Raw genomic sequence first — 21,170 nt, forward strand, 5'->3', positions numbered from 1 at the left:
ATGATGACAAAGTAATCATTTCACTTGCCTGTCTTTGTAAGTTAGTATGTCTTGCTTTGCTTAGGTGCTTTGACATTAGCACATAGCCTGTAGCTATAGTATGCAACAGCTGATAACCTCCTGACCTGTAGAATTAATACCCCACAGATAAAGGCTTTCACTGGTCCACTCTTGAACAATTGCATTAGTACTAGGTGGTCACAGAGAGTAGCGTTGAGTGATCTCTTATATGCCCTATTAATTCTGCATATGTGTCTAATGAACATGTTTTCTTGACTGCACTGACGTTTCTGTGTTCAGGGTCTTACCCAGCCACAGAAGTGGCATGTGTGGCATTCTTAATGTTAAACATAATGACTTCAAATTGTCAGGAGAATAGAGATGGATGTATGTATTCTCTTTTGTTTGAAATTGGATGTCTTTTTCACTTTAGGAGTTCTGCTTCAGTGTCTGGAAGGCTGCACTGGCTTTTGCAGCACTCTGTATAATTTCATTATTCAGTGATATCTTGCTGCTGGCAGAGCAAGAGGGCTTGTGTGCAGGCATCTGCATGGCACCATCCCAGGGCTTCTTAACTCTCCATCTCTCCATGGGGTAAAACTGCAGTGAGACTTCTATTTTCTTTTGGTCATGTTCAGATGGTGGAACATGCTGTCAGTGATTCCTTATGGAGACTTGCTTGCACAATTTCAAGGTGTAACATTCTTGTCAGAAAGCAGCATATTGACCAATGACTCTGAGTTTAGTGTGGGGGTCTCTGCAGACTGCCTGGGCAGAAGAATCCACAGTAGTGGATATGAAGTCTCCTGTCTTTGCCCAAGTAGTTTTAATTCAGTACACACAAAGGTTTCAAGTGAGAAATTATTCAGGGAAGTGGTCTTTCATGGTGGCAGTGACTCTTCATGTGAAATTATTTTGAGCAAGGATGTTCACTGCAGTTTCATGAGACAAACAATATTTGAAAGCTACTTTTGATAGCTGAAACTTCTAGAAACTATCACAGGTTAACAATATCCAGCTTTTATCTGTATTGATGGTGACTGTGGTTCTTCTGTTACCTTCCTATGCTTTTCCTGTGAGGTGTAAAAATCATATCAACTGTGTTTTGAGCACACAGAAGCTGTCTAGATGTCTAGGATTGTTCCAGCAGTGCTACTTACAGATTTGATCATTGTTCTAGGAAAGATTTCTCTTGGAGGCTGGCAGAAGTGGAATTAATGTGGTATTGCCTTATAAGAATATCACCGTTCTGCTTATTTCTGAAGGTGGAGTGTTAGCATACTGGAGTCCCTGAGGAAACAATTATTCTATTCATATGATAAACACTTGGAATACTTTCTCTGGATTAGTGATCCCATCACACTGCAGTCTGTTACTTAACGAAATCTTTAAGAACCTGTGGTGTAGTTGGTGCAGATAGCAGTACCACCCAAGTGAGCTTCATGTGCTTCTTCAGAAATGACAGATGCTAAATTATTCAACTGCTGATGTGAAAGCTTCAGGATTTCCTTTTTATTGGTGCAGTCATGAGCTGCCTAGGAAGGTGCGGTTTTGTGTGTTTCAGGGCCATAGGCAGTTCTCCATTCCTTCTGTCCTGTCTTTGCCCTGCACCTTAACAGCAAACCAAACTAGTCTTCTGATTGACAACATGTTGAAGTTATTTCAGCTTTTCTGCTTCCAGATATGTCTCCTGCTTAGTTATGTTGTAAAGTGAACTCATTGATCTAGTTATTTCTGATCTTTTTAGCTAGACTCTGTGTAGCAAAAGTGTAGATGCTAATAGTGATTTACTTGATTGAGCTTCCATTTTTTGTCAGACTAGCACTCAAAGAGCAGACGCTCTCCACCAAGACCCTGTATTCTTGAGATCTCACTTTTTTTTTTTTTAATTTCATTGTTTGAACAACAGATTTTGAGAGGGATTGAGTGTTGTTTGACACCTGCCGTATAGAGCATTAATCACTGTAGGGGTTATGACTGTTGGATAAGTAGTGACACCTCATCTTCCCTAGTCAGTGATCAGGACAGCAATTTGCAGCCCATGTGGTACAGTAACTTTGATGCTTTCAGTGAAGGGTTGTTGGTAACTCATGCTTAGTAAGATGACAGTGTTTGGAGCATGAATGCATTCAGGTCATCTTGTGCTTAATGGATAATATTCCAACAAGCAGGCTTGCCTAGCTGATTCTTGGCCCATGAAGTTAATAATACGGTGCTGAATAGATGGAGGACAGCCCTGCAACTAGAGGAGTTTGAAAATTAAATTAGTTGGGGAGTGGAGACTGAGATACTGTTCTCTTGTGGGTTTTTCTATTACAGTGATTCAGGACTTGTGTACTTGGCTATAGTAGCTTAACTTCAATGGAGAGATATCTGTTAAGAATTAAAGCTTACTGGGAATGCTGAGATAAAGAGGTAATCCAGGTATTTGATCTTCTGGAAGACTGTTTGTATTCTAGGCTATTAGGAAGTAGCAGAGCTCCTCTTCCTCCTCCAGGTTTGCGTGGCCTCTTTGTTCTGCTTTAAGGGGAACCGTAATAGCTACATATCACAGTGGTTATTAGGAGAGATGCTTGAGGAAACTGCACAGTGCCCAGGTTCAGGTGCTTAATGGTCTCTTGTGGTTCAGTCTAGAAGCCTTGGAGAGCAGAGTTCTGGTGGCTATGTCCTCTCCTAGGTATGCAGGTTGCCTGAGATAACAGCTGAATCAGTTGCAGCCTCTTCTGGTAGAGAAGAGCTCACTTCCTATTGAGAGGAATGGAGAGGAAGGACTAGCTTACATCTCTGATTTTCACTTGTAGCATACACAGCCAAGTCGAACAGGCTTTTGTGTGGAAGTAGCAATATGGGGAAAACTTTGTATGGACCTAATTAAACATAATTGATTGAAGAGTAGTATTCCTCTGGCAAATGACAGTATTTAGCTTCTCTCTCATTTCTCTCATTCTGCTTGCTTGATCAAAAGGATACATCCATTGTTACTCAAGCAGGTGTTGGAGTGCTGAAATCTAACTAGGGTTTTAAAGGTTTTTTCCCTGCCCCAAATGTCTAATCTTAGTGGTGAACTTCTGAAATGAACTGTATCCAACTGTCAGTCTGAAAAATAACTATGGGCTGTTACAAGCCAGGATACACTCTGGTAATGTGTGCCAACACAGAGAAGCAAATACTTTATGTTGAATGCTTTTACAAGTCTCTCCCCATTTTTACAGGAAAATCATCAGCGTGTTTCTGTCTTCTTTGATTATGCAAAACGTGGCAAAAACACTGCGTGGTCCTATTTTCTCCCAATGTTGAATCGACAAGATCTTTTCACTGTGCATATGGTAAGTTTTAAATGAACCTGTTCCTGAAGATGGTAGAGAAAAATGCTGTGTTTATTTTTCTTCAGGAGACTTTTGGAGTTTGAAGCTGAACTACTGCCTGGAGTAGAAATTTTTCCTGTTGCAGTCTAGATGAGCTGTATCTGGGTGATGCAGGCTTTGCTTGGCCACATTTTAGAAAGAAAAGTTATGTTGTTTATTGGCATTGTTTTTTACTCTGGGAGGTCAAAGCAGGTTTTAAAGGCTTAGAAAAGCGGGGATTTTGGGATTAATTAAACATAGTAAGACATAACTAGAAAAATAAGTTTTGTCATAACTACTAGTGCTCCTCATGCTGTACAAATATTAGAGTTTAAGTTCTTATCCTGTGAAAGGGAAATATCTTTATTTTGACTAACCTTATTCTCTAATATGCTCAAACTGGTACAGTGCCACTCAAACTCTACTTGAATATGGTTTGTAAGTGTACTGGGTTAGGGTTAGGGTTAGGGGAAAGAGTGAAGGGGAAAGAAGGGAGGGAGTGGAACCTGAAGTGAATCCAACAGAAAGGAGTGATGCAAAGCAGTCACACAGCACCAGCAGACTGATGCCCAACTAGTATAACTCATTGGTCAGCTCTCCCACTGTGTCCCCTCCCAGCTGCTTGGTTGTCACCATCCCCTTTACACCCCTATCTACTCACTGAAAGTGTAGAGTGAGAAACGGAGAAGTCCTTGATGTTGTTCGAGTACTGCTCAGCAGTATCTAAAAACATGGTATGTCATCAGCACTGGTTCAGTCACCAGTCTAAACCACAGCATCATGTGGTCTGCTATGAAAAAAACTTAGTTTCCAGAGCTTATAGGACTTCTCATTGAATCCTGAAGTTGTTGCATTTGAAAAATCTGTTTATTGAATTCTTTTTCAGGCAGCAAGAATTATTGCCAAACTGGCTGCTTGGGGGAGGGAACTTATGGAAGGCAGTGACTTGAATTACTATTTCAACTGGATTAAAAGTCAGCTCAGCTCACAGGTAAAAAAACTACTCCTGTTTAAACAGTACAGTGACTTTGGAGACTTTCTTCAAGAATATAGATGTGTGAATAAGGCATATTTTTGGCTTTTCTTTTTTTTTAAAATGAAATTTTACTTTGTCATTTTTAAAGCTAAATATCCTTTATTCAAACACATAGTTTTTAACTTAATATTTTACATTTTCTACTCCAGTTCTTGAAATGTGAATTAAAAACTAAGGTCTTTTGTCTTTTCTGTTGGTTAACCTTTTTTTTCCCTGGACACCAAGGAAACATTTGAAGGTTTTCTGTATCCCTGTATTGTTTTGTTTCTCAGAGCTATTTGCTGGGAAGAAAAATCACATGGCAACAGGAAGTGAACATCAAAACTTTTTTTCAATTTACTGTAGGACAAAGCTTTTATTTTCAGTCCTGTCTCTTGAAACTAAAGAAATCCTGACTTATTTGGATTATAAGTAAGCAGTATGAGCTGCTTACTGCTGGTTAGTGTTTCAAGGATGAATTGTTCTCCTTTATATTTATTTTTGGAGATTTTGCCTTCAATCCTTATCAAAACCCAGTGATTTGTCATTCTTTAAGGTAGTGTCATAGCAAAAGAGAAGAGTTTTCAAATTCTAAGATGAAAATGGATAAAAGTCTTTAGTAAATTCACAAATAAATAAAAATTCTGATATACCAGGGTTGGGTCCAAGCATATTCTTCTAGACACGATGGTTTGTGTGTGGAAATTTGATACAGTAAATTATCATAATATATTACGCAGGAAAAGAATCTATTAGATTCTTAATATTTTTATGACTAGAGAGATTGGAGAGTTGAAAGAAACTTGGTGACAACTGTTCTGTAAGCATGATTTTAAAATTTAATTTTTTCTGTTAGAAACTGCGTGGTACAGGGAGTTCTGTGGAAGCAGGAGCAGTCTCCACAACTGATGTGAGTATATCTTTGACATATGTCAATTTGCTGTTTTGAGCAGGTGATATCGACTCACCAGATGAAGGTGCAGAGCTGTTCTGGTGTCTGTAATAGAAAGTACTTCGAATCAGAACTGTACAACAACAGAGTGCCAGGTGATGGCGCCAAGAAACAAAAGTACTTTTAAAATACTGATTTCTCAGAGAATGCTGGCAGTGGAAGCATTTTCCAGATGGGTTTGGGTTTTTAAAACCGTAGAGGTTTTAAAGCTTGAAAAAATAAATGCAATTAATTCAATATTTCAAAAATACTCTCTGTTTAGCACTGAACTTTTTAACTTGTAGAAGAAACCTAACACTTAAGAAGCTCTTGTGATGTGAAGAACTTAGAAAGGGCACATTAGATATTAAAAGCTAACATTGCCCCTCAACCAGTGTAGCATGAAATGGCAAGAGTGCTTTCAGAGCTGTAAGCTTTTCATATTTAAATAGCTTGAATTTGGGTGAAAACAGCCCTTTTTTTGGTATTTATTTGTACTAAATTTTATGTAGTTATAATGGTGGTTGAGCTTGGAAATGAACTGTGGCAGGATGACAAGCACAAGTGATCATCGTAACTGGATTTTCTGTTTTGTTGTGGCACAGCAAGGCGGTTTATTGTGGCTTAATGTTGAGTAGAATTCAGTTTGGTCTTGTTCCTTTTGCAACCTGAAAGTGTTCAGTTTTTCAGAAGACTTAAATATGAACCTGAAATTTTTCTTCTGCATGTAGTCATCGCTTTAAAGTGTTAACTTCATGTTGAATTGCCACCTGACTGGAGTTTAAAATAGAAAAGATGAAAGACTGTTATGCATGTCCTTGGATAAGGGGTAAAATTGTGGCCTGAACATAGGAGTTGAAGTATTTCAGTATTTCATGTACAGAATAGCACGCAGAACCGTTAGGTTTCATTAGGCTGGCAGTCGTTGGTCATACAGCCTTAAAAGAGTAAATAGTTCTGCAGCATGCAACACCACTTGCTATGGAACTGTGAGCTCTTCTAACTGTACCACTGCAGGGTTCCAAAGCAGCAGGACTGATAGTGCAGGTATGTTCTAGGATAATTAAGTTGGGTATGCGTTATTTTGACTTTGTTAGTGTTCTGATTGCAGATGTAGCTTGTGCAGGATTCCCAAGCAGGTCCTGACTAATTTATTTCAGAGTGAATTACAGCTGCAGTTGTAGCATTTTACACAAGAGATGAGGGCTGGGATCTATTATGAAATTTTAATTATAACAGTATTGAAAGAGAATGCTTTTATGACAGACTCTTTAAAAAGAAAGCTCCAAGTCAGTAGTGCACAAGTTAGTGATGCAGATAAATTAATACATTATTTGAGGTGGGAGGGCTACCTGTATATTTATAGCTGGTTAATTTGCATGGTATGTGAGAGTCAACCCAGGAAAATGGATGTTCTGTATGATGATTTGGGCCTAGATGTTCAAACTGAGGTTTTCCGTAAAGGTCTTAATCTCTGATGAGAGACACAGAATGAGTTAATCTTTATATTTTAAATTTTATTTATTGTTTCTTTTCATGTGTTATTGCCTAACTTCTTCACTCCATTAAATGTTTGAAAGGCTTGACCTTCTATTATGTGAGTGATCTACCATAAGATTTTCAAGACACTTAGTAAAGAAAAAGGATTATAGAGTTAAAAAAAAACAAACCACAATATTTTATCAGCAGCAAATCTGAGTATTGGTGAAGATGATGTCAAAAATTGACTGAGAACAAATAAAAAAATGCTGCTTTGCTTGTGCCTTGGGATCTCTGTTGCTGTAGTGGGAGGACAATGTTTTGGCCAAAACCCATTTTTGAAGTGCTGCCCATTTTCTGTATTACTGCACAAAAAAAAAGGAATGCTTTTCAGGATGAAAAGCTGCTTAATGATTCTGTTCTAGTGACTGTTCATGTAGGAATCTGAATGAAAATAGAGTGCAGTGGTGCATCTTCATGCTTTCCTAATGGGAAAGTTTGTCTTTTCTTAGCACGATATACTATGCTAAGCTTTTAATGAAGAAAAAAATAAAATGCAAAGCTAAACTTTGAGGATGATTTTGCATAATTATTTGCATAATGGTATTTTGTTTTGTATAAATACACCTCTCATTATGATAAGCATGGTACTTATGGTGTGGCACACACATAGGAAGATACACAATTGTAATGACACCACTGCTGTTTTGTGTTGGAGAATGGGTGTAGGAAGAGCCTGAGTTCAACACCGATTTTTCTACAATGACTTCTAGTAAACTTCTTCAAACTGATAACCAGCTTGCTGATTTATTTCCCAAAGTTTGCTCAATAGAATAACAATTGACTCGGTGGATGAAGACAGAAGACAGCCTTCATTCATCGATACTGCAAGAAGGCATATTCAAATGGGTTATAAAAAATTGTTATGGTAATATAAAATGGTATCACTTGCATAATACTTCTTTCCTTTTCAAAACTCTTCATTTATGTTTTACTTCCCACTTTTTCTTGTGAGATTATTATTTATTTATTTATTTTAAATAGAGGGATGTAAAGCATTATAATAAGAGTGAGCATGTTTGACTTGGAAATGTCATTGGAGAAATGCATGTTGAAGTATGTCAGGAAAGCCCAGTCTGGAAAACTGAACTTTGGTAGTTATTATCTAACTCTTCTTACAAGAAGTGATATGTTCTTCTCTTCACCTAGAGTTCCCAGTATGTACAATGTGTTGCTGGATGTCTACAGCTGATGCTCAGGGTCAATGAGTATCGCTTTGCGTGGGTAGAAGCAGATGGAGTAAATTGGTGAGCATGTATTTCAATTGATACGGATATACGTACACACACAATAGCACATTTCCCAGTGACCTCTTTTGGAATAGAACTCTTGCAAAAGACAGCTGATCTGTTTGAGTACAAAGCCTGTTTGTTTTCAAACATTACTAAAGTCAAATAGACAAATGAAACTTGCAGATACAGGTACCAATGTTGAGGAATGACTGAGAACTGCTTTAATAAATATCTGAACAGAAGTATAACTGTTTGTCTTCAGCTAAAGGTTATTTGTTTATTATTTGAGTAAGGACTAATGAGTTTCTGCTAATCTTTGTCTTTCAGTTTGGAGTTCAGTATGTAAATATTTGTGAAAGGAGAAACATGTTCTAGAGCTATGCTCAGTTTTTTTTTTTTAATTCAAATGGCTTCAAGTAGGTAATTATCATCATAAATAGCTCTGCATAAGAATAGGAAGTTGTCACCCTATTTAAGAAATGCTTGTCTATATGTAACTTTTCTGTTGTGCGTGCCTCTATTTGGGTTGGTGGAAAAAAATACCCCCTATGCTGAAATGGAGAAAAATCAAAAAGTTGTCTATGAAGTGAAAGTTCAAATGATGGTCACGTGTGTCAAGATGACACTATTGAAACAAACTTTTCCACCAAAGAAGCTTTTTATTGTTATTTTTTTAATAGTGTTAGCTATTTTGGAATGCAGCTGTAAATTGCTTATTAAATTTTCAGAACTGCAGCTGAGCAAGGCTTCTGCATGATTTCTTCTTGGAGATCTTGTGATACTATTTGTTGTTTAGCAGTGCTCTGTGTATCTGTGATGTGTTGTATTTATTAGCTATTTTCTGACAACTCACTTGTTAAATAATGACTACTTTAGCTCATTTCAGACACTCCTGTGAAGAGATACAGTTAAGGAAACAAGTTGAATTTGCATAGATTTTGTTGTGTCTGTTTACTCCTTCTCCTTCATAACTCTGAAAGGGCAGTTATGTGTTTCTCCATTTCCCCTAGAATGACAAATAATGCTGTAAACATGCCAGTAGAAAAAGTCTCAGTGAACTTGAAGATGGATACAGTACATCAGTTCACATGGGTGTCTCGGGTTCAGCAGCAGCGTTCATTTTTCTCCTTCTTAGTAGCTGGTGCAGTGCTGTGTTTTTGACGTTCAGCCTGGGAACAGCACTGATAACACCGATGTTTTTAGTTGCTGCTCAGTAACGTTTACTCTGACCAAGGACTTTCTGAGTCTCATGCTCTGCCAGGGAGGAGGGGAAGCCGGGAGGAAGCAGAAAGAGGACACCTGACCCAAACTAACCAAAGAGGTATTCCATACCACAGCACATCATGAGATAAGAACAGTCCAGTAACTAAGGTATAACACAAATCATCAGTGCTTCCACCAATAGTAATAATGATAAGGGAAATAACAAGGGAAGAGAATACAACTGCTCATCACCCACTGACCAATACCCAGCCTGACCTGAGCATCGATCTAACCCTTCCAGGTAACTGCCCCCAGTTTATATACTGGGCATGATGTGCTGTGGTATGGAATACCTCTTTGGTTAGTTTGGGTCAGGTGTCCTCTCTCTGCTTCCTCCCGACTTCCCCTCCTCCCTGGCAGAGCCTGAGACTCAGAAAGTCCTTGATCATAGTAAATGTTACTGAGCAGCAGCTAAAAACATCGGTGTTATCAGCGCTGTTCCCAGGCTGAAAGTCAAAAACACAGCACTGCACCAGGTACTAAGAAGGAGAAAAATTACTGCTACTGCTGAACCCAGGACACTGGGAAAAGCTGTTATGGCTGTAAGGCTAGGGAGAAAATAGCTGTATCTTCAAAAGATGGCTTTCTGAACAAGCTGCTTGCACAATGGTAAATACTAGTACAGTATTACTGTGAAGTAAATACTGTGAAGCATGCTTTGTATGCTCATCCTCAGCAGCTCTTTCCAATAAACTCCTGTTAACCACTTTTAATGTTTCAGGGTGGTTCAGTGTATGTTATGTTAATCTTTCAGTATCATGGGGGTCTTGAGCAACAAATGTGGATTCCAGCTCCAGTATCAGATGATTTTCTGTGTGTGGCTGCTGGCATTTAGCCCTCAAATGTGTGAATATCTCCGGCGGTATAATATTGTTCCAGTGCTGTCAGATATTCTTCAGGAGTCTGTCAAAGAGAAAGTAACTAGAATCATCCTTGCAGCATTTCGTGTAAGTATCTGTTGACTGCAATCCCACTGTGCTTCTCTCTCAAATGCGGAGGTCTCAGATGTTGCTGATGCACAGCTGTTTCTGCTGGACTGTATCAGTAAAGTGGATTGAAAGCTTAATTCTACTTCTTAATTTTTTTATGAATTGAGTTTTGCTACAGGTAAAAGATACGCTATTTCAAGTATAGAAGTCTGTTATGCAATGTCTTTCTAAAATAGTCGACTAAAGAAATCTGCTGAGAAGCACTAGTGATTTCCCTTCTTCAGTTCAAGATTTCGTTTCTACTGGTACTAGTGTAAAACACTAGTTACTAATACTTGATAAACTTATCCTTATGAAGCTTTAATTAAAAAAATATTATTTTAAACACATTTGTCCAGCTGCCTGACTTAGAAATTATTTGTATCTGCTAGTCCAAAACACTTTTCTTGGTGGCTCTATGAAGGTTAATGAGAATATCCATGTAAAAGCAATTAGTTGACTTCTTGTGTCCATTGCTGGTCCTATTTAGGATAATTTGGAATAACTGAGCCACTGAGGCTCAGTGTTTTCAATGTGAGAGTACCAGTTTATGTTCATTAATGCTAATTGTGCATGTGCACATAGTTTTATGTGTATGCTTGTCAAGTGTCCTGTATGTAATACAGGAATGTTATAACAACTTGTAATCCTGTTTTAAAACAGGATTTTTATCCTGAATAGATGTAGACATTGGAAACTGTTTTCCTTGGTGTTGATTATGTTCCAGTAGGAGATGTTGCAAGCAGATTAGAATGGCAAGAGCAGAACTGTTGCTTAGTGACTTGTTGATTAGCTATAATAAGCTATGTGGAGGGGCTTACTCTGTAACTTAGTCTTTCTAGCCAAAAGCATTTGCCACTTAGAAAAATTTCTGTTCAAAGCAGTCGGTGGCATGAGGTATTCAGTAGGGGCTATTCTTGTTATGCAGACCTCTGTAGATGTCCTAGTGTTCTTTAGGATCTTAATGTTAGGATTACACATGGGTATATAGCAAGAGAACTTGGGAAGGGCAGGGGCAAGCTGAGGGGCTCAGTGAGTCCTAAAAAGTAGGAGAAATAATTGCTAGTTCTTAAATTTTGTGTGTTTTACAAGAGGAGACAAAAATTAAACATCCTTTTAATAAATAAAGGCTAAGAAAGAGTAAGATGGTTCTGTTCCAGGCTTCAGGGAAATTAACTTAGCTTTTTTTTTTTCTTCAACATTAAAGACTAGTGTTGGCATGAAAATGAGGTTATAAACTGGGAGCCAAGAAATAATAGATTAGAAATTAGACATCAGACCTGTGAGTTCTAAAGGGAAGTTAAAATATGTAGCAGAGGCAAAATAGCCCTTTTCATTTTTTTATTTTGGGAGGGGGGAGGTGAATTGCATAAAGGACTGGGCTTGATGACTCCTCTGATCATCCCTACTGCTTGTGCATTACTGAAGGTATGTCGTGAGTCTTGGCAGCTTACATATGTCTCCTCTACTACTTGATTTCTCCAAATCTGACCTGTTTTGTTTTTTTTCTGTAAAGCAACTTTGAATCAATTACGTTACCTATTAAAATATGGGGGTGTTTTTCCCTCATTTTTTGTACTTCTGTCTTTTATGTGTTTCCTACCTGCAGCTCATTTTGTACCTTAAGATTTATTTTTTTTTTATCACTGAATAGTTTACTGATCCATTCTGTTTAGTTATGTGTTCGTGTTTATACTCTCCTAACTTTATCTGCTCCTTGGGCTTATTGAATATATTGTTCTTGAAGATTCATTATTTGTTCTTTTGTGCTCATTAGCACTTTAACTCCAAATAATTTAGCATTACTTTCTGTAAATTACCTTTTACTTCTCAGTTCTCTTACTGAAATAGGAATGTGGGGTTTTGCACATTAAAGCAGGAATATGACTTCCTTTCAGTATGCAAGTTTTAACATTTACTTGCAGTGTTCTTGCAGCTGATATGGTGTCTGATATCTTAGAAACCTGAAGAGTAGTGGTTCTGTGACATGAATGAGGATGATGGAGTCAAAGTCCTTCTGTATTGTTTCTTTGCTTATGCTGGTAGATGTTAGGCTTTATATAAACACATGTTCTGTTTGTTAAGGACTTTGTCTTTTATACGGAATCCATGTTTTCAGCTTTATCAAAAAGTGCAGGTGTCTAGCTCTGAACAACAAAATTTGAGGCTGATTAAATAAATGAGACTGAACTTGGCTATTGCATTCTGTGCGTGTAATTCCAGTCTTACCAACAAGCTTCAGTTTGAGTAAAAATGTTTATCTGGAATACTGCCAAATTCAAAAGAAGCTGTTCTAATCCAGATGGTAACTCTTGAGTTGGAAAGGTGACTTCAGATTGTTTTTTGTTTGTGGGTATTTTTTTTTTGGTGGGGGTTGACAGGGGGAGGCTTTCCTGCTTTGTGCTATTGCTGCATAGAAATATAAAATGATAATCCCAGATAAAAGTAGTTGCTTATAGCAGACAATCTGGGATTTGGGATATAAACTTGGCCTTTTTCTTTGATTAGTCTTTGTAGTCAGCCCAATTTGATCTGGAAAATGATGAAAGCAGGTGCATTAATACTTTCTAGTATTGAAGGTAGGACACAATCTAGGGGGGAAAAAGTGTAAATGACCTAAGTTGAATTCAGTAGTGGTTTTGTTTTCCAGCATATAGGGTTGCTTTACTTCCACCTTGCAAGACAGAGCTTTTTTTTTTTTTTTCTTTTTGTGATAAGTTCCTGTTCATCTGCTGTAGTGACAGATACGGATGCTCCTCCTGCATTGTAAGGTCAGTCCTAGGCAATTTATGCTACTAAACGTAGGTTTAAAGCAGCCACTGTGTGGCAGACTCATACTTTACTTCTTTGGAATGATTATTTTGGGGAAGTGGCCAATTCTGTCAATAAATTAAAAAGCAACAATAAGAATTTCTTAAAAATAACTGCTTTGTTTCAAAGTAGTCTGGTCTTAAAGTGATTTTTTTACTTCCCTAGAATTTGTTAGAGAAATCTACTGAGAGAGAAACTCGCCAAGAATATGCTCTTGCCATGATTCAGTGTAAAGTTTTGAAGCAGCTAGAGAATCTGGATCAGCAGAAATATGATGATGAAGACATAAGTGAAGATATCAAATTTCTACTGGACAAGCTTGGTGAGAGTGTGCAGGACCTTAGGTATGCTTTGCAGTGAGAACTTTTTTTTTAAAAAAAGCAATTATATGAACATTGGTAATTTTTTGTTTATTTTTTAAGGCTAAATAACATACAGAATTAGGATATATAAATGCTAGTTGATAAGGTAGAGCATACAGAGATGCTGGTTGTAGATAAAAGTTTCATATTCTAAGTGTGTATTTACAAGCTGAATAGGAAATAAATCTTCACTTTTGGCTACATCATCTTTGTAACTGATAAATTGTTAAAGGATGTCAGAGGAATCCTATAGAAGTTCCAGTCTAAGCTGAAGACTACCTGATTAGCATATATTTTGCTGTCCAGATAAACTGAAGTTTTTGTTAGTGTTTGCCTAGTTCTTGCTCTTATGCATAAATTGAACTGCATATTGTAGTTCATGTCAAAGGTTTAATTGGATGAAAGACAAGGACTGGGGTCCGTGGTTGAGGAAGTTAAATCCTAGAAAAGGGGCGAAACAGCCAGTTAAGTTCCTTAATGCTGTGGTTGTGTGGCTTGTTTTTTCCTCTATTTGCTTGTTTTTCTTCAGGAATTGTGTTTTGGAGTGGGTGGAGAGGTATGTTTGAAAACAAATTTTTCTCTTTCATGCCTTTCGTTATTTTTAAAGTGTTGAACTTTCAGACAGGGCACAGTTCTTGTGCTCTGCAGAGAGATGACTTTCATATTTGTTATAGCAAGTTGTGTTCCACCTTTGTCTTGATAGGGACGAGCTTGGACACACAGTTCAAACTATGTTTGTAGAAGCTTAGCCAATGCTTCATTTAGGTCTTATATGTTGCAGCTCCTTCGATGAGTACAGTTCTGAGCTCAAGTCAGGAAGGCTGGAGTGGAGTCCTGTACACAAGTCTGAGAAGTTTTGGCGGGAGAATGCTGTAAGACTAAATGAGAAGAATTATGAGCTACTCAAGTAAGTTTTCAAGTCTTGAATAACGGAATTCTTTAATATTTTCTGTTTAACTGAACCTGTATCTAATGTTTTGTGTTTGAACATGAAGTAATGTCTAGAATGAAAGCAAGTCAGAACATCTTGTTATTTTTAGAATATATGGTTCTTATTCATGGCTAGTTTTGTTCAGAAGTAGAATTGTTTATTTGCTTTTACTGGCCAAAATGTATGGATGATGATGGAGGTTGTACATCTAACTTAACTTGCATACAAATTTGTGCTGTTGACTCTTTTTATGCTTTCACTTGAAAAAACAGCTAGACTAACTGATGCAATTAAAAAACTTTTACCATACCTTAGTCTTAGTTTTGTGTTATTGTTGATCTGTGTAATGATCTCCTATCTTTTGAATACTTGTGGATTGAAGCTGTGTCAGCACTCCATGGAAGATCTGACTTGCTGCATTTCATTGCAGTCTGATTATTTTGTCTTGAGACTGTATTTGATACACATAGATTGTTAGATTAAGTGAAGCTGAAGCTCATCTTTCTTTTTGGAGTTAAGGACTTATTTGCTGGCTTCTGAAAGTATGTACTCTACAGATATCTAGGCTTTAAGCAGCTTGTAAGAGCTCTCAGATATTTAATTGTATTGTTATTAACTGCTAATGTGTTGTTCTTGTTGAGCATTTTCTAATAAGTGCCAGACCTAACAGAAAATTGGCAGTCTTGAGCTGAGAGTTGTTCATGGTTGTACAAACCAAAGAACTCGGTGTGCTGCTTTGTTCTCAACTGCCGCAATGCCTTTTAATTTTTAAATAGTTCTGTGTGACAGTGTTTTCCAAAAAACTTTGCCCTTTTTCATCCTCTCCTGCAAGAGCAAGGTTACTGTTACAAGGTGAGGGGAAGAACAGAGCTGGAGAAAGGCTGATAGATAGCAGGCTTGTCATACCCACCTTGCTGTGTCACCAGCAATGTCGCCTTACCTCTCTCTGAATCCATAGCTTTGATCCTGGGTGCAGGAGCTGGGAAAAGCATGCAAGCAAGACTGGGGTCTGTTGTATAACAAAAGCAGCATTATCTGTTGGCCTTGTGTAGGCATTGCGCTTGTGTCCCACCCCTGTTCCAGTCTGTAAGTGTTTATACGTTTGAGAAGTACAGCTGATCTTGAACTCAAACCTGCTGGTCTTGAAACATCCGTATAAAAAAAGGGGATACCTTGTAAACCTTAGGTATAGGTATTTGTAGATATAGCTCACTAAACTCAATCTAGTGAATGCCCTAATTCTTTTAACTAGGGCGGGATCTCCATTGTTTTAAGTGCAACTGCATATTTGGAAAAATTTCTATTCTAGCTTTGCTGTTTAGGTGACTTGTATTTTTATGGTTACAGACTTTGTTATTTTAAGATTAAACCCAAAGCAAAACCCCAAACACAAACCTGGGACTTGATTGTTTCAAATCCTTTCTTAGAATCCTGACAAAACTTCTGGAGGTTTCTGATGACCCACAAGTGCTGGCTGTAGCTGCTCATGATGTGGGAGAGTACGTACGACACTATCCCCGGGGGAAACGGTGAGAAAAATGCCAACATGTTGTTACTTATGAGACTAGCTAGAGTATATCCTTTGCTTGTGGCTTTTTTTGTGCATTTATATTAAAATATGCTACATAGGGGTTGCAGGTTGTGTTTAATTCACTAGGAAGGTGCGAAAACACAAACTAGATCAGGTGAGAAAATACAGACAAAATCTTTGGCTTAATGTATTTCAGTGTCTCTTAACAGTGATGGGAACCTATGACTATAAAGAAATCTTGAGTTGTTTAGACTAAAGCAAAAGACGTGAACCAGAAGAAATTAGAAGAACTACCAGGAATTTAAGCAACATGATTCTTACCTTCTATTATGACTTATTGAGCTTACAGTAGGGATGGACTATGTCAATGATTAAGTCTATTTTGTGAATTAAAACTACAGATACAAAATTTCTTTTCTCACAAACAATTGCTATTGTAATTTCAGTGATGCTAGCATGTATTCAGTTATCAGTCTTCTATTTTACCATGTTTTCTTTTAGCTACACAAATACACATTTTAATGAAAGTGTTAATGTTTATTGTCAACCTGAATTCCTGTCAAAATACACAAACAGACATTTCTGCATATTTTTTTTTTTTTTAAACCTGGGAGCAGAGATATTTGCTGAATAATTGAATCTCTAAGGTAAATGGAGACCAGTGAAGCAGAAAGAGGCTTTTGGATTTTGCAGGAATTGTGCTCATCAGTCACCCAAAGGGACATGTGACTTAATTTTTGCAGCAAAGTAGTGGTCTGTTTCTGATTTCTGCATATAGTTTAATGGGGAAGATGAGAATGGTCTCCTAGGCTTGTTGGGAATTTCATGAACACTTCAGTCTGCTGTCCTGGTAGTAGGAGAAACATGAACAACAGACTGAAACTTCATGCTGTATGTATGCTAAAAACATTTATTCACTTAGAAAAACTCACAGCCTTTGTAGTCTTGTAAGCATCTTGAACTGGAGATATTTTTAAAATATTGGAACAAATTAACAGGGTTTTGCTAATTAGCTTCTGTGTCTTCCAAAAGAGTTTATGACAACTGCTATTTGGAGGGAAAACAAGATACTCTTCAGTAAGGTGTAAACTTGCACTGCTGCCTGCAAGTAGCAAATCTAAAGAAGCTTTGCTACTGGATGCTCCTGTTTTGAGCTGAAACCATTTTATTAGTGATTTGCATAATATTTAAACAGTTTGCACACATCTGTCCAAATGTGGCATAATGCTTGGGCTAGTTTGGCCATGCAGTTGCTGCACCAAAGCAGTGAAATCAGATAAGTGGATGAGCAGGACTTGCATCTCCATCTGTAGTTGGGAGAAAGTACTGCTGGTGGGACCACAGCTCTGCTCAACTGTCAGGGTGTTAAACCTATTCAGAAGTGCATCAACCTTTGAAGAGAGTGGTCACTAGCAAATAAAAACTATTATACTACTATTCTGACCCACACTCTTTTATCAAATTCTTGTACTTCAGCTGCTTTCTACTTACAGACTTGGCTTATTTAACTTTGTGTTCTGATGGACAAACTAAAATGCATCAATCTCTTTCTTTTAAATAATTTCCTTTGTAATATAGTGTATTCTTACTAAGCATGACATCAGCAATTTTAGGACTAAAAGCTTAAAATACCTGAGGACTATATACGTCAGTTCCCACATCAATTTCTTACCATGATGTATAGAATCATAAGAATAGTTAGGGTTGGAAAGGACCTTAAGATCATCACGTTCCAGCCCCCCTGCCATGGGCAGGGACACCTCACACTAAACAGTGTCACCCAAGGCTCTTTCCAACCTGGCCCTGAACACCACCAGGGATAGACATTCACAACTTCCCTGGGCAACCCATTCCAGTGCCTCACCACTGTTACAGTAAAAAACTTCCTCCTTATATCCAATCTAAACTTCCCCTGTTTAAGTTTTAACCTGCTACCCTATGAAGAGTCCCTCTCCAGTATCCCTGTAGGCCCCCTTCAGATACGGGAAGGCTGCTATGAGGTCTCCACGCAGCCTTCTCTTCTCCAGGCTGAACAGACCCAACTTTCTCAGCCTGTCTTCATATGAGGGTGCTCCAGGCCCCTGATCATCCTCATTGCCCTCCGCTGGACTTGTTCCAACAGTTCCATGTCCTTTTTATGTTGAGGACACCAGAACTGCACACAATACTCCAAGTGAGGTCTCAGGAGAGCAGAGTAGAAGGGCAGGATCACCTCCTTCGACCTGCTGGTCACGCTCCTTTTGATGCAGCCCAGGATACGGTTGGCTTTCTGGGCTGCGAGCGCACACTGAAGCCGGCTCATGTTCATTTTCTCATCGGACTTGGGGGTGTTGGTCTTCTCCACAGGGCTGCTCTGAATCTCTTCTCTGCCCAACCTGTAGCTGTGCCTGGGATTGCTCCGACCCAGGTGTAGGACCTTGCACTTGCCATGGTTAAACTTCATGAGGTTGGCATCAGCCCACCTCACAAGCGTGTCAAGGTCCCTCTGGATGGCATTCCTTCCCTCCAGCATATCAACCGAACCACACAGCTTGGTGTCATCGGCAAACTTGCTGAGGGCGCACTCAATCCCACTGTCCATGTCACTGACAAAGATGTTGAGCAAGACCGGTCCCAACACCGATCCCTGAGGGACACCACTCGTTACTGGTCTCCAGCTGGACATTGAGCCATTGACCACAACTCTTTGCATGCAGCCATCCAGCCAGTTCTTTATCCACTGAGTGGTCTACTTATCAAATTGATGTGTCTCCAATTTAGAGACAAGGATGTCGTGTGGGACAGTGTTGAATGCTTTGCACAAGTCCAGGTAGATGACATGAACTGCTCTATCCCTGTCCATCAGTTCTGTAGACCCTAAATTGGTCAGACAGGATTTCCCCTTAGTGAAGCCATGCTGGCTGTCACCAAGCACCTTGTTGATTTTCATGTGCCTTAGCATGCCTTCCAGGAGAATCTGCTCCAAGATTTTGCCAGACACAGAGGTGAGACTGACTGGTCTGTAATTCCCCGGGTCATCCATTTTCCCCTTCTTGAAAATGGGGGGTCTTCGGGAACTTCACCTGACTGCCATGATTTTTCAAATATGATGAACAGTGGCTTAGCAACTTCATTTGCACAGCTCCTTCAGGACCTGCGGATGGATTTCATCAGGTATAGTTTACTCCTCCCAGGTCTGGCTGGCATTTCACACTCTTATTGCATGACTCACTTTGAGAGTGGAAGCTCTTCATTGGTTTAGAAGAATAACAGAATGCAAATGTCTTAAATGCTTTTTTCTGTTAAGTGTTTATCCTTAACTCTTAACTGGATTGTCCTTCTGCCTTCGAAGGTTGCAGAGGTGAATTCAAACCTAAAACTTCTTGAGTTTACCTGCTGCACGCAGTGGAGACTTAGAGTAGCAGTTCTGGCTAACCTTTCCCTTTGTCTGACAAAAGAAAATGTTTGTTAAACTTAAGTGCTACATTTTTGCTTGGCTGTTCTGTAGTGGTGTCAGCTTAAATAATTTTAACTTGCCTTTAAAATTGCACATTGAGGATCAGGTTCTCAAGGCAGTAGCACTGTGGACTTCTAATGAGGCTCAGCCACGTGTGTTTTTAACAGTGTAACAGCAGAGATGCAGTATGGCATTGGTGTTTCCTGTCACTGAAAATAAATGCAGGCTAGACATCAGCCTCCAGTACAACTTCCATGTGGCCCAAGGGTTACTGCTATGCAGGATAAACACTTTCAGTCACTTGAATGCTGTGAACATGGGTTTTATGTTTTGCATGTACAAGAGATTGACTCCTAGAGCCATTCCATTGTTTTGTTTGTGATTTAGAAACAGCTTAACTGTGTTCCCTTTTTTATGTTGGTCTCCTTTTAGATATGTAGTGTGGATTTTATATTATTATTTTCTGCTATAATGGTCTAAACTGTTTTCATTTGTCATCATCTTCTGTTTCCTTTTCCTCCCTTTAAATGGGCCGTGTTAAAATCTGGCTCTTCAGCATCCAGAAACTTGTTTGACTTGTCACTGTTTTAGCTTGGTGCACTGTTATTATGGGGAACTGCAGAAGTTGTGCACGAATCATAACCGGCTCACTGGGGTCTGTTGCTGTTGTAAAGTAAGCGGTAGCTGAGGACAGGGAAAACAGAGCAGTAGTGTTTTGCGCAGGTTTGGAACTTGAAGGAGTGGTATTAACTGTGAACCTTCCTCACACTTTCTTACCTGTGGGTATAAAACACATGTCTGGGAAGGGATTTGTACCATTAGGCAGTGTTATGCAAGAATGCTGTTCTCTGGCTCGTCATATTCTTAGCCATAATTTCAGTGATGTACTGTCATCTGAAATATCCTATTACCATTTGTGATTATAGGCTTTTAACTTTTCATTTTGATCCTTGTGTGTTCTTAATGTAAGGAAGCTTTTGAGTTTAATGCCTTATTTTACCTCAGTTCCTGAAAATTCCGTGTTTAGGTCAGTGTTGTAATGTGGAAAAAATTCTTGTTTGTGTTTCGTAGTCTTGTCCTCGTGTGCAGTGGTTTTATATTTAAGTCATAAAAATGTGAGGCAGCTTAAGGCATAAACAGGCTTTTTTGACTCTGTTACATTGCTAATAATTTTTTGAATTCTCAGCCATGATTTTCCAGCTTAAAGCAGGTGCACTTCTCTAAATGCATTCGTGTTGTATGCAACATCCTCATATGTTTTGATATTTCTGGGAAATAATATTCCTTGTGTTCTCCAGGATGGAGTCATGAAGTGAAACGGGAAATTCTCTTTTTCGTATCCATGCTACATTTTTATACTTGTTATGCAGTTTGCAAAAATGTGTTGTGCAGCAGTAATGCATTAATTTGGCCATGAAAAGAATAGTAATAAAAGCAGATAGCTAATGCAAGTTTAGAATGGCAGGATAACACCAGGTTAATAGTAATGCAAAGGATAGCCTCTTCACAGGATATTATGTTTAACTGCTCAGAGACCTGTGAGAGAGCTGATATAAAAAACCATATGTTAGTCAGTGAGTAATCAGTTCATATATTCCTTGCAAATTCTCTCCAACCTTTCTTTGTTATGATAGACCAAAATGTTGCATGTAGAGTGTCATCTGGGTGGTGGTAGTTTTTCAATTTTTAAGTGTATTGCTTTCCATATTTTTTTAAGAGATGATATATTCATGGCATGATAAAAGGTTTCATCAGTATTTTGTGTGGGATTTGCTATAGCTATTAAAAAGTTACGGCTGACTACTGT

General features: G+C 38.5%; 1 protein-coding gene across 2 annotated transcripts in view; it reads left to right on the plus strand.

The window, feature by feature from the left end:
- The window catches only part of ATP6V1H (ATPase H+ transporting V1 subunit H), a 286,032-nt gene that overhangs the window by 251,626 nt on the left and 13,236 nt on the right, over nt 1-21,170 (plus strand). For both annotated transcript variants that reach the window (XM_062633392.1, XM_062633393.1), the window contains 8 exons: nt 3,213-3,326; nt 4,231-4,335; nt 5,216-5,269; nt 7,979-8,076; nt 10,079-10,271; nt 13,269-13,447; nt 14,247-14,372; nt 15,824-15,925. In XM_062633392.1, the coding sequence (XP_062489376.1) occupies nt 3,213-3,326; nt 4,231-4,335; nt 5,216-5,269; nt 7,979-8,076; nt 10,079-10,271; nt 13,269-13,447; nt 14,247-14,372; nt 15,824-15,925 (971 nt within the window). The remainder of the gene's footprint in view (nt 1-3,212; nt 3,327-4,230; nt 4,336-5,215; nt 5,270-7,978; nt 8,077-10,078; nt 10,272-13,268; nt 13,448-14,246; nt 14,373-15,823; nt 15,926-21,170) is intronic.

The sequence above is a fragment of the Pezoporus occidentalis genome, unplaced genomic scaffold, assembly GCF_034315485.1.
Source record: "Pezoporus occidentalis ecotype Australia unplaced genomic scaffold, CSIRO_AGI_Poc_V1 ctg4, whole genome shotgun sequence".
Classification (NCBI taxonomy): domain Eukaryota; kingdom Metazoa; phylum Chordata; class Aves; order Psittaciformes; family Psittacidae; genus Pezoporus; species Pezoporus occidentalis.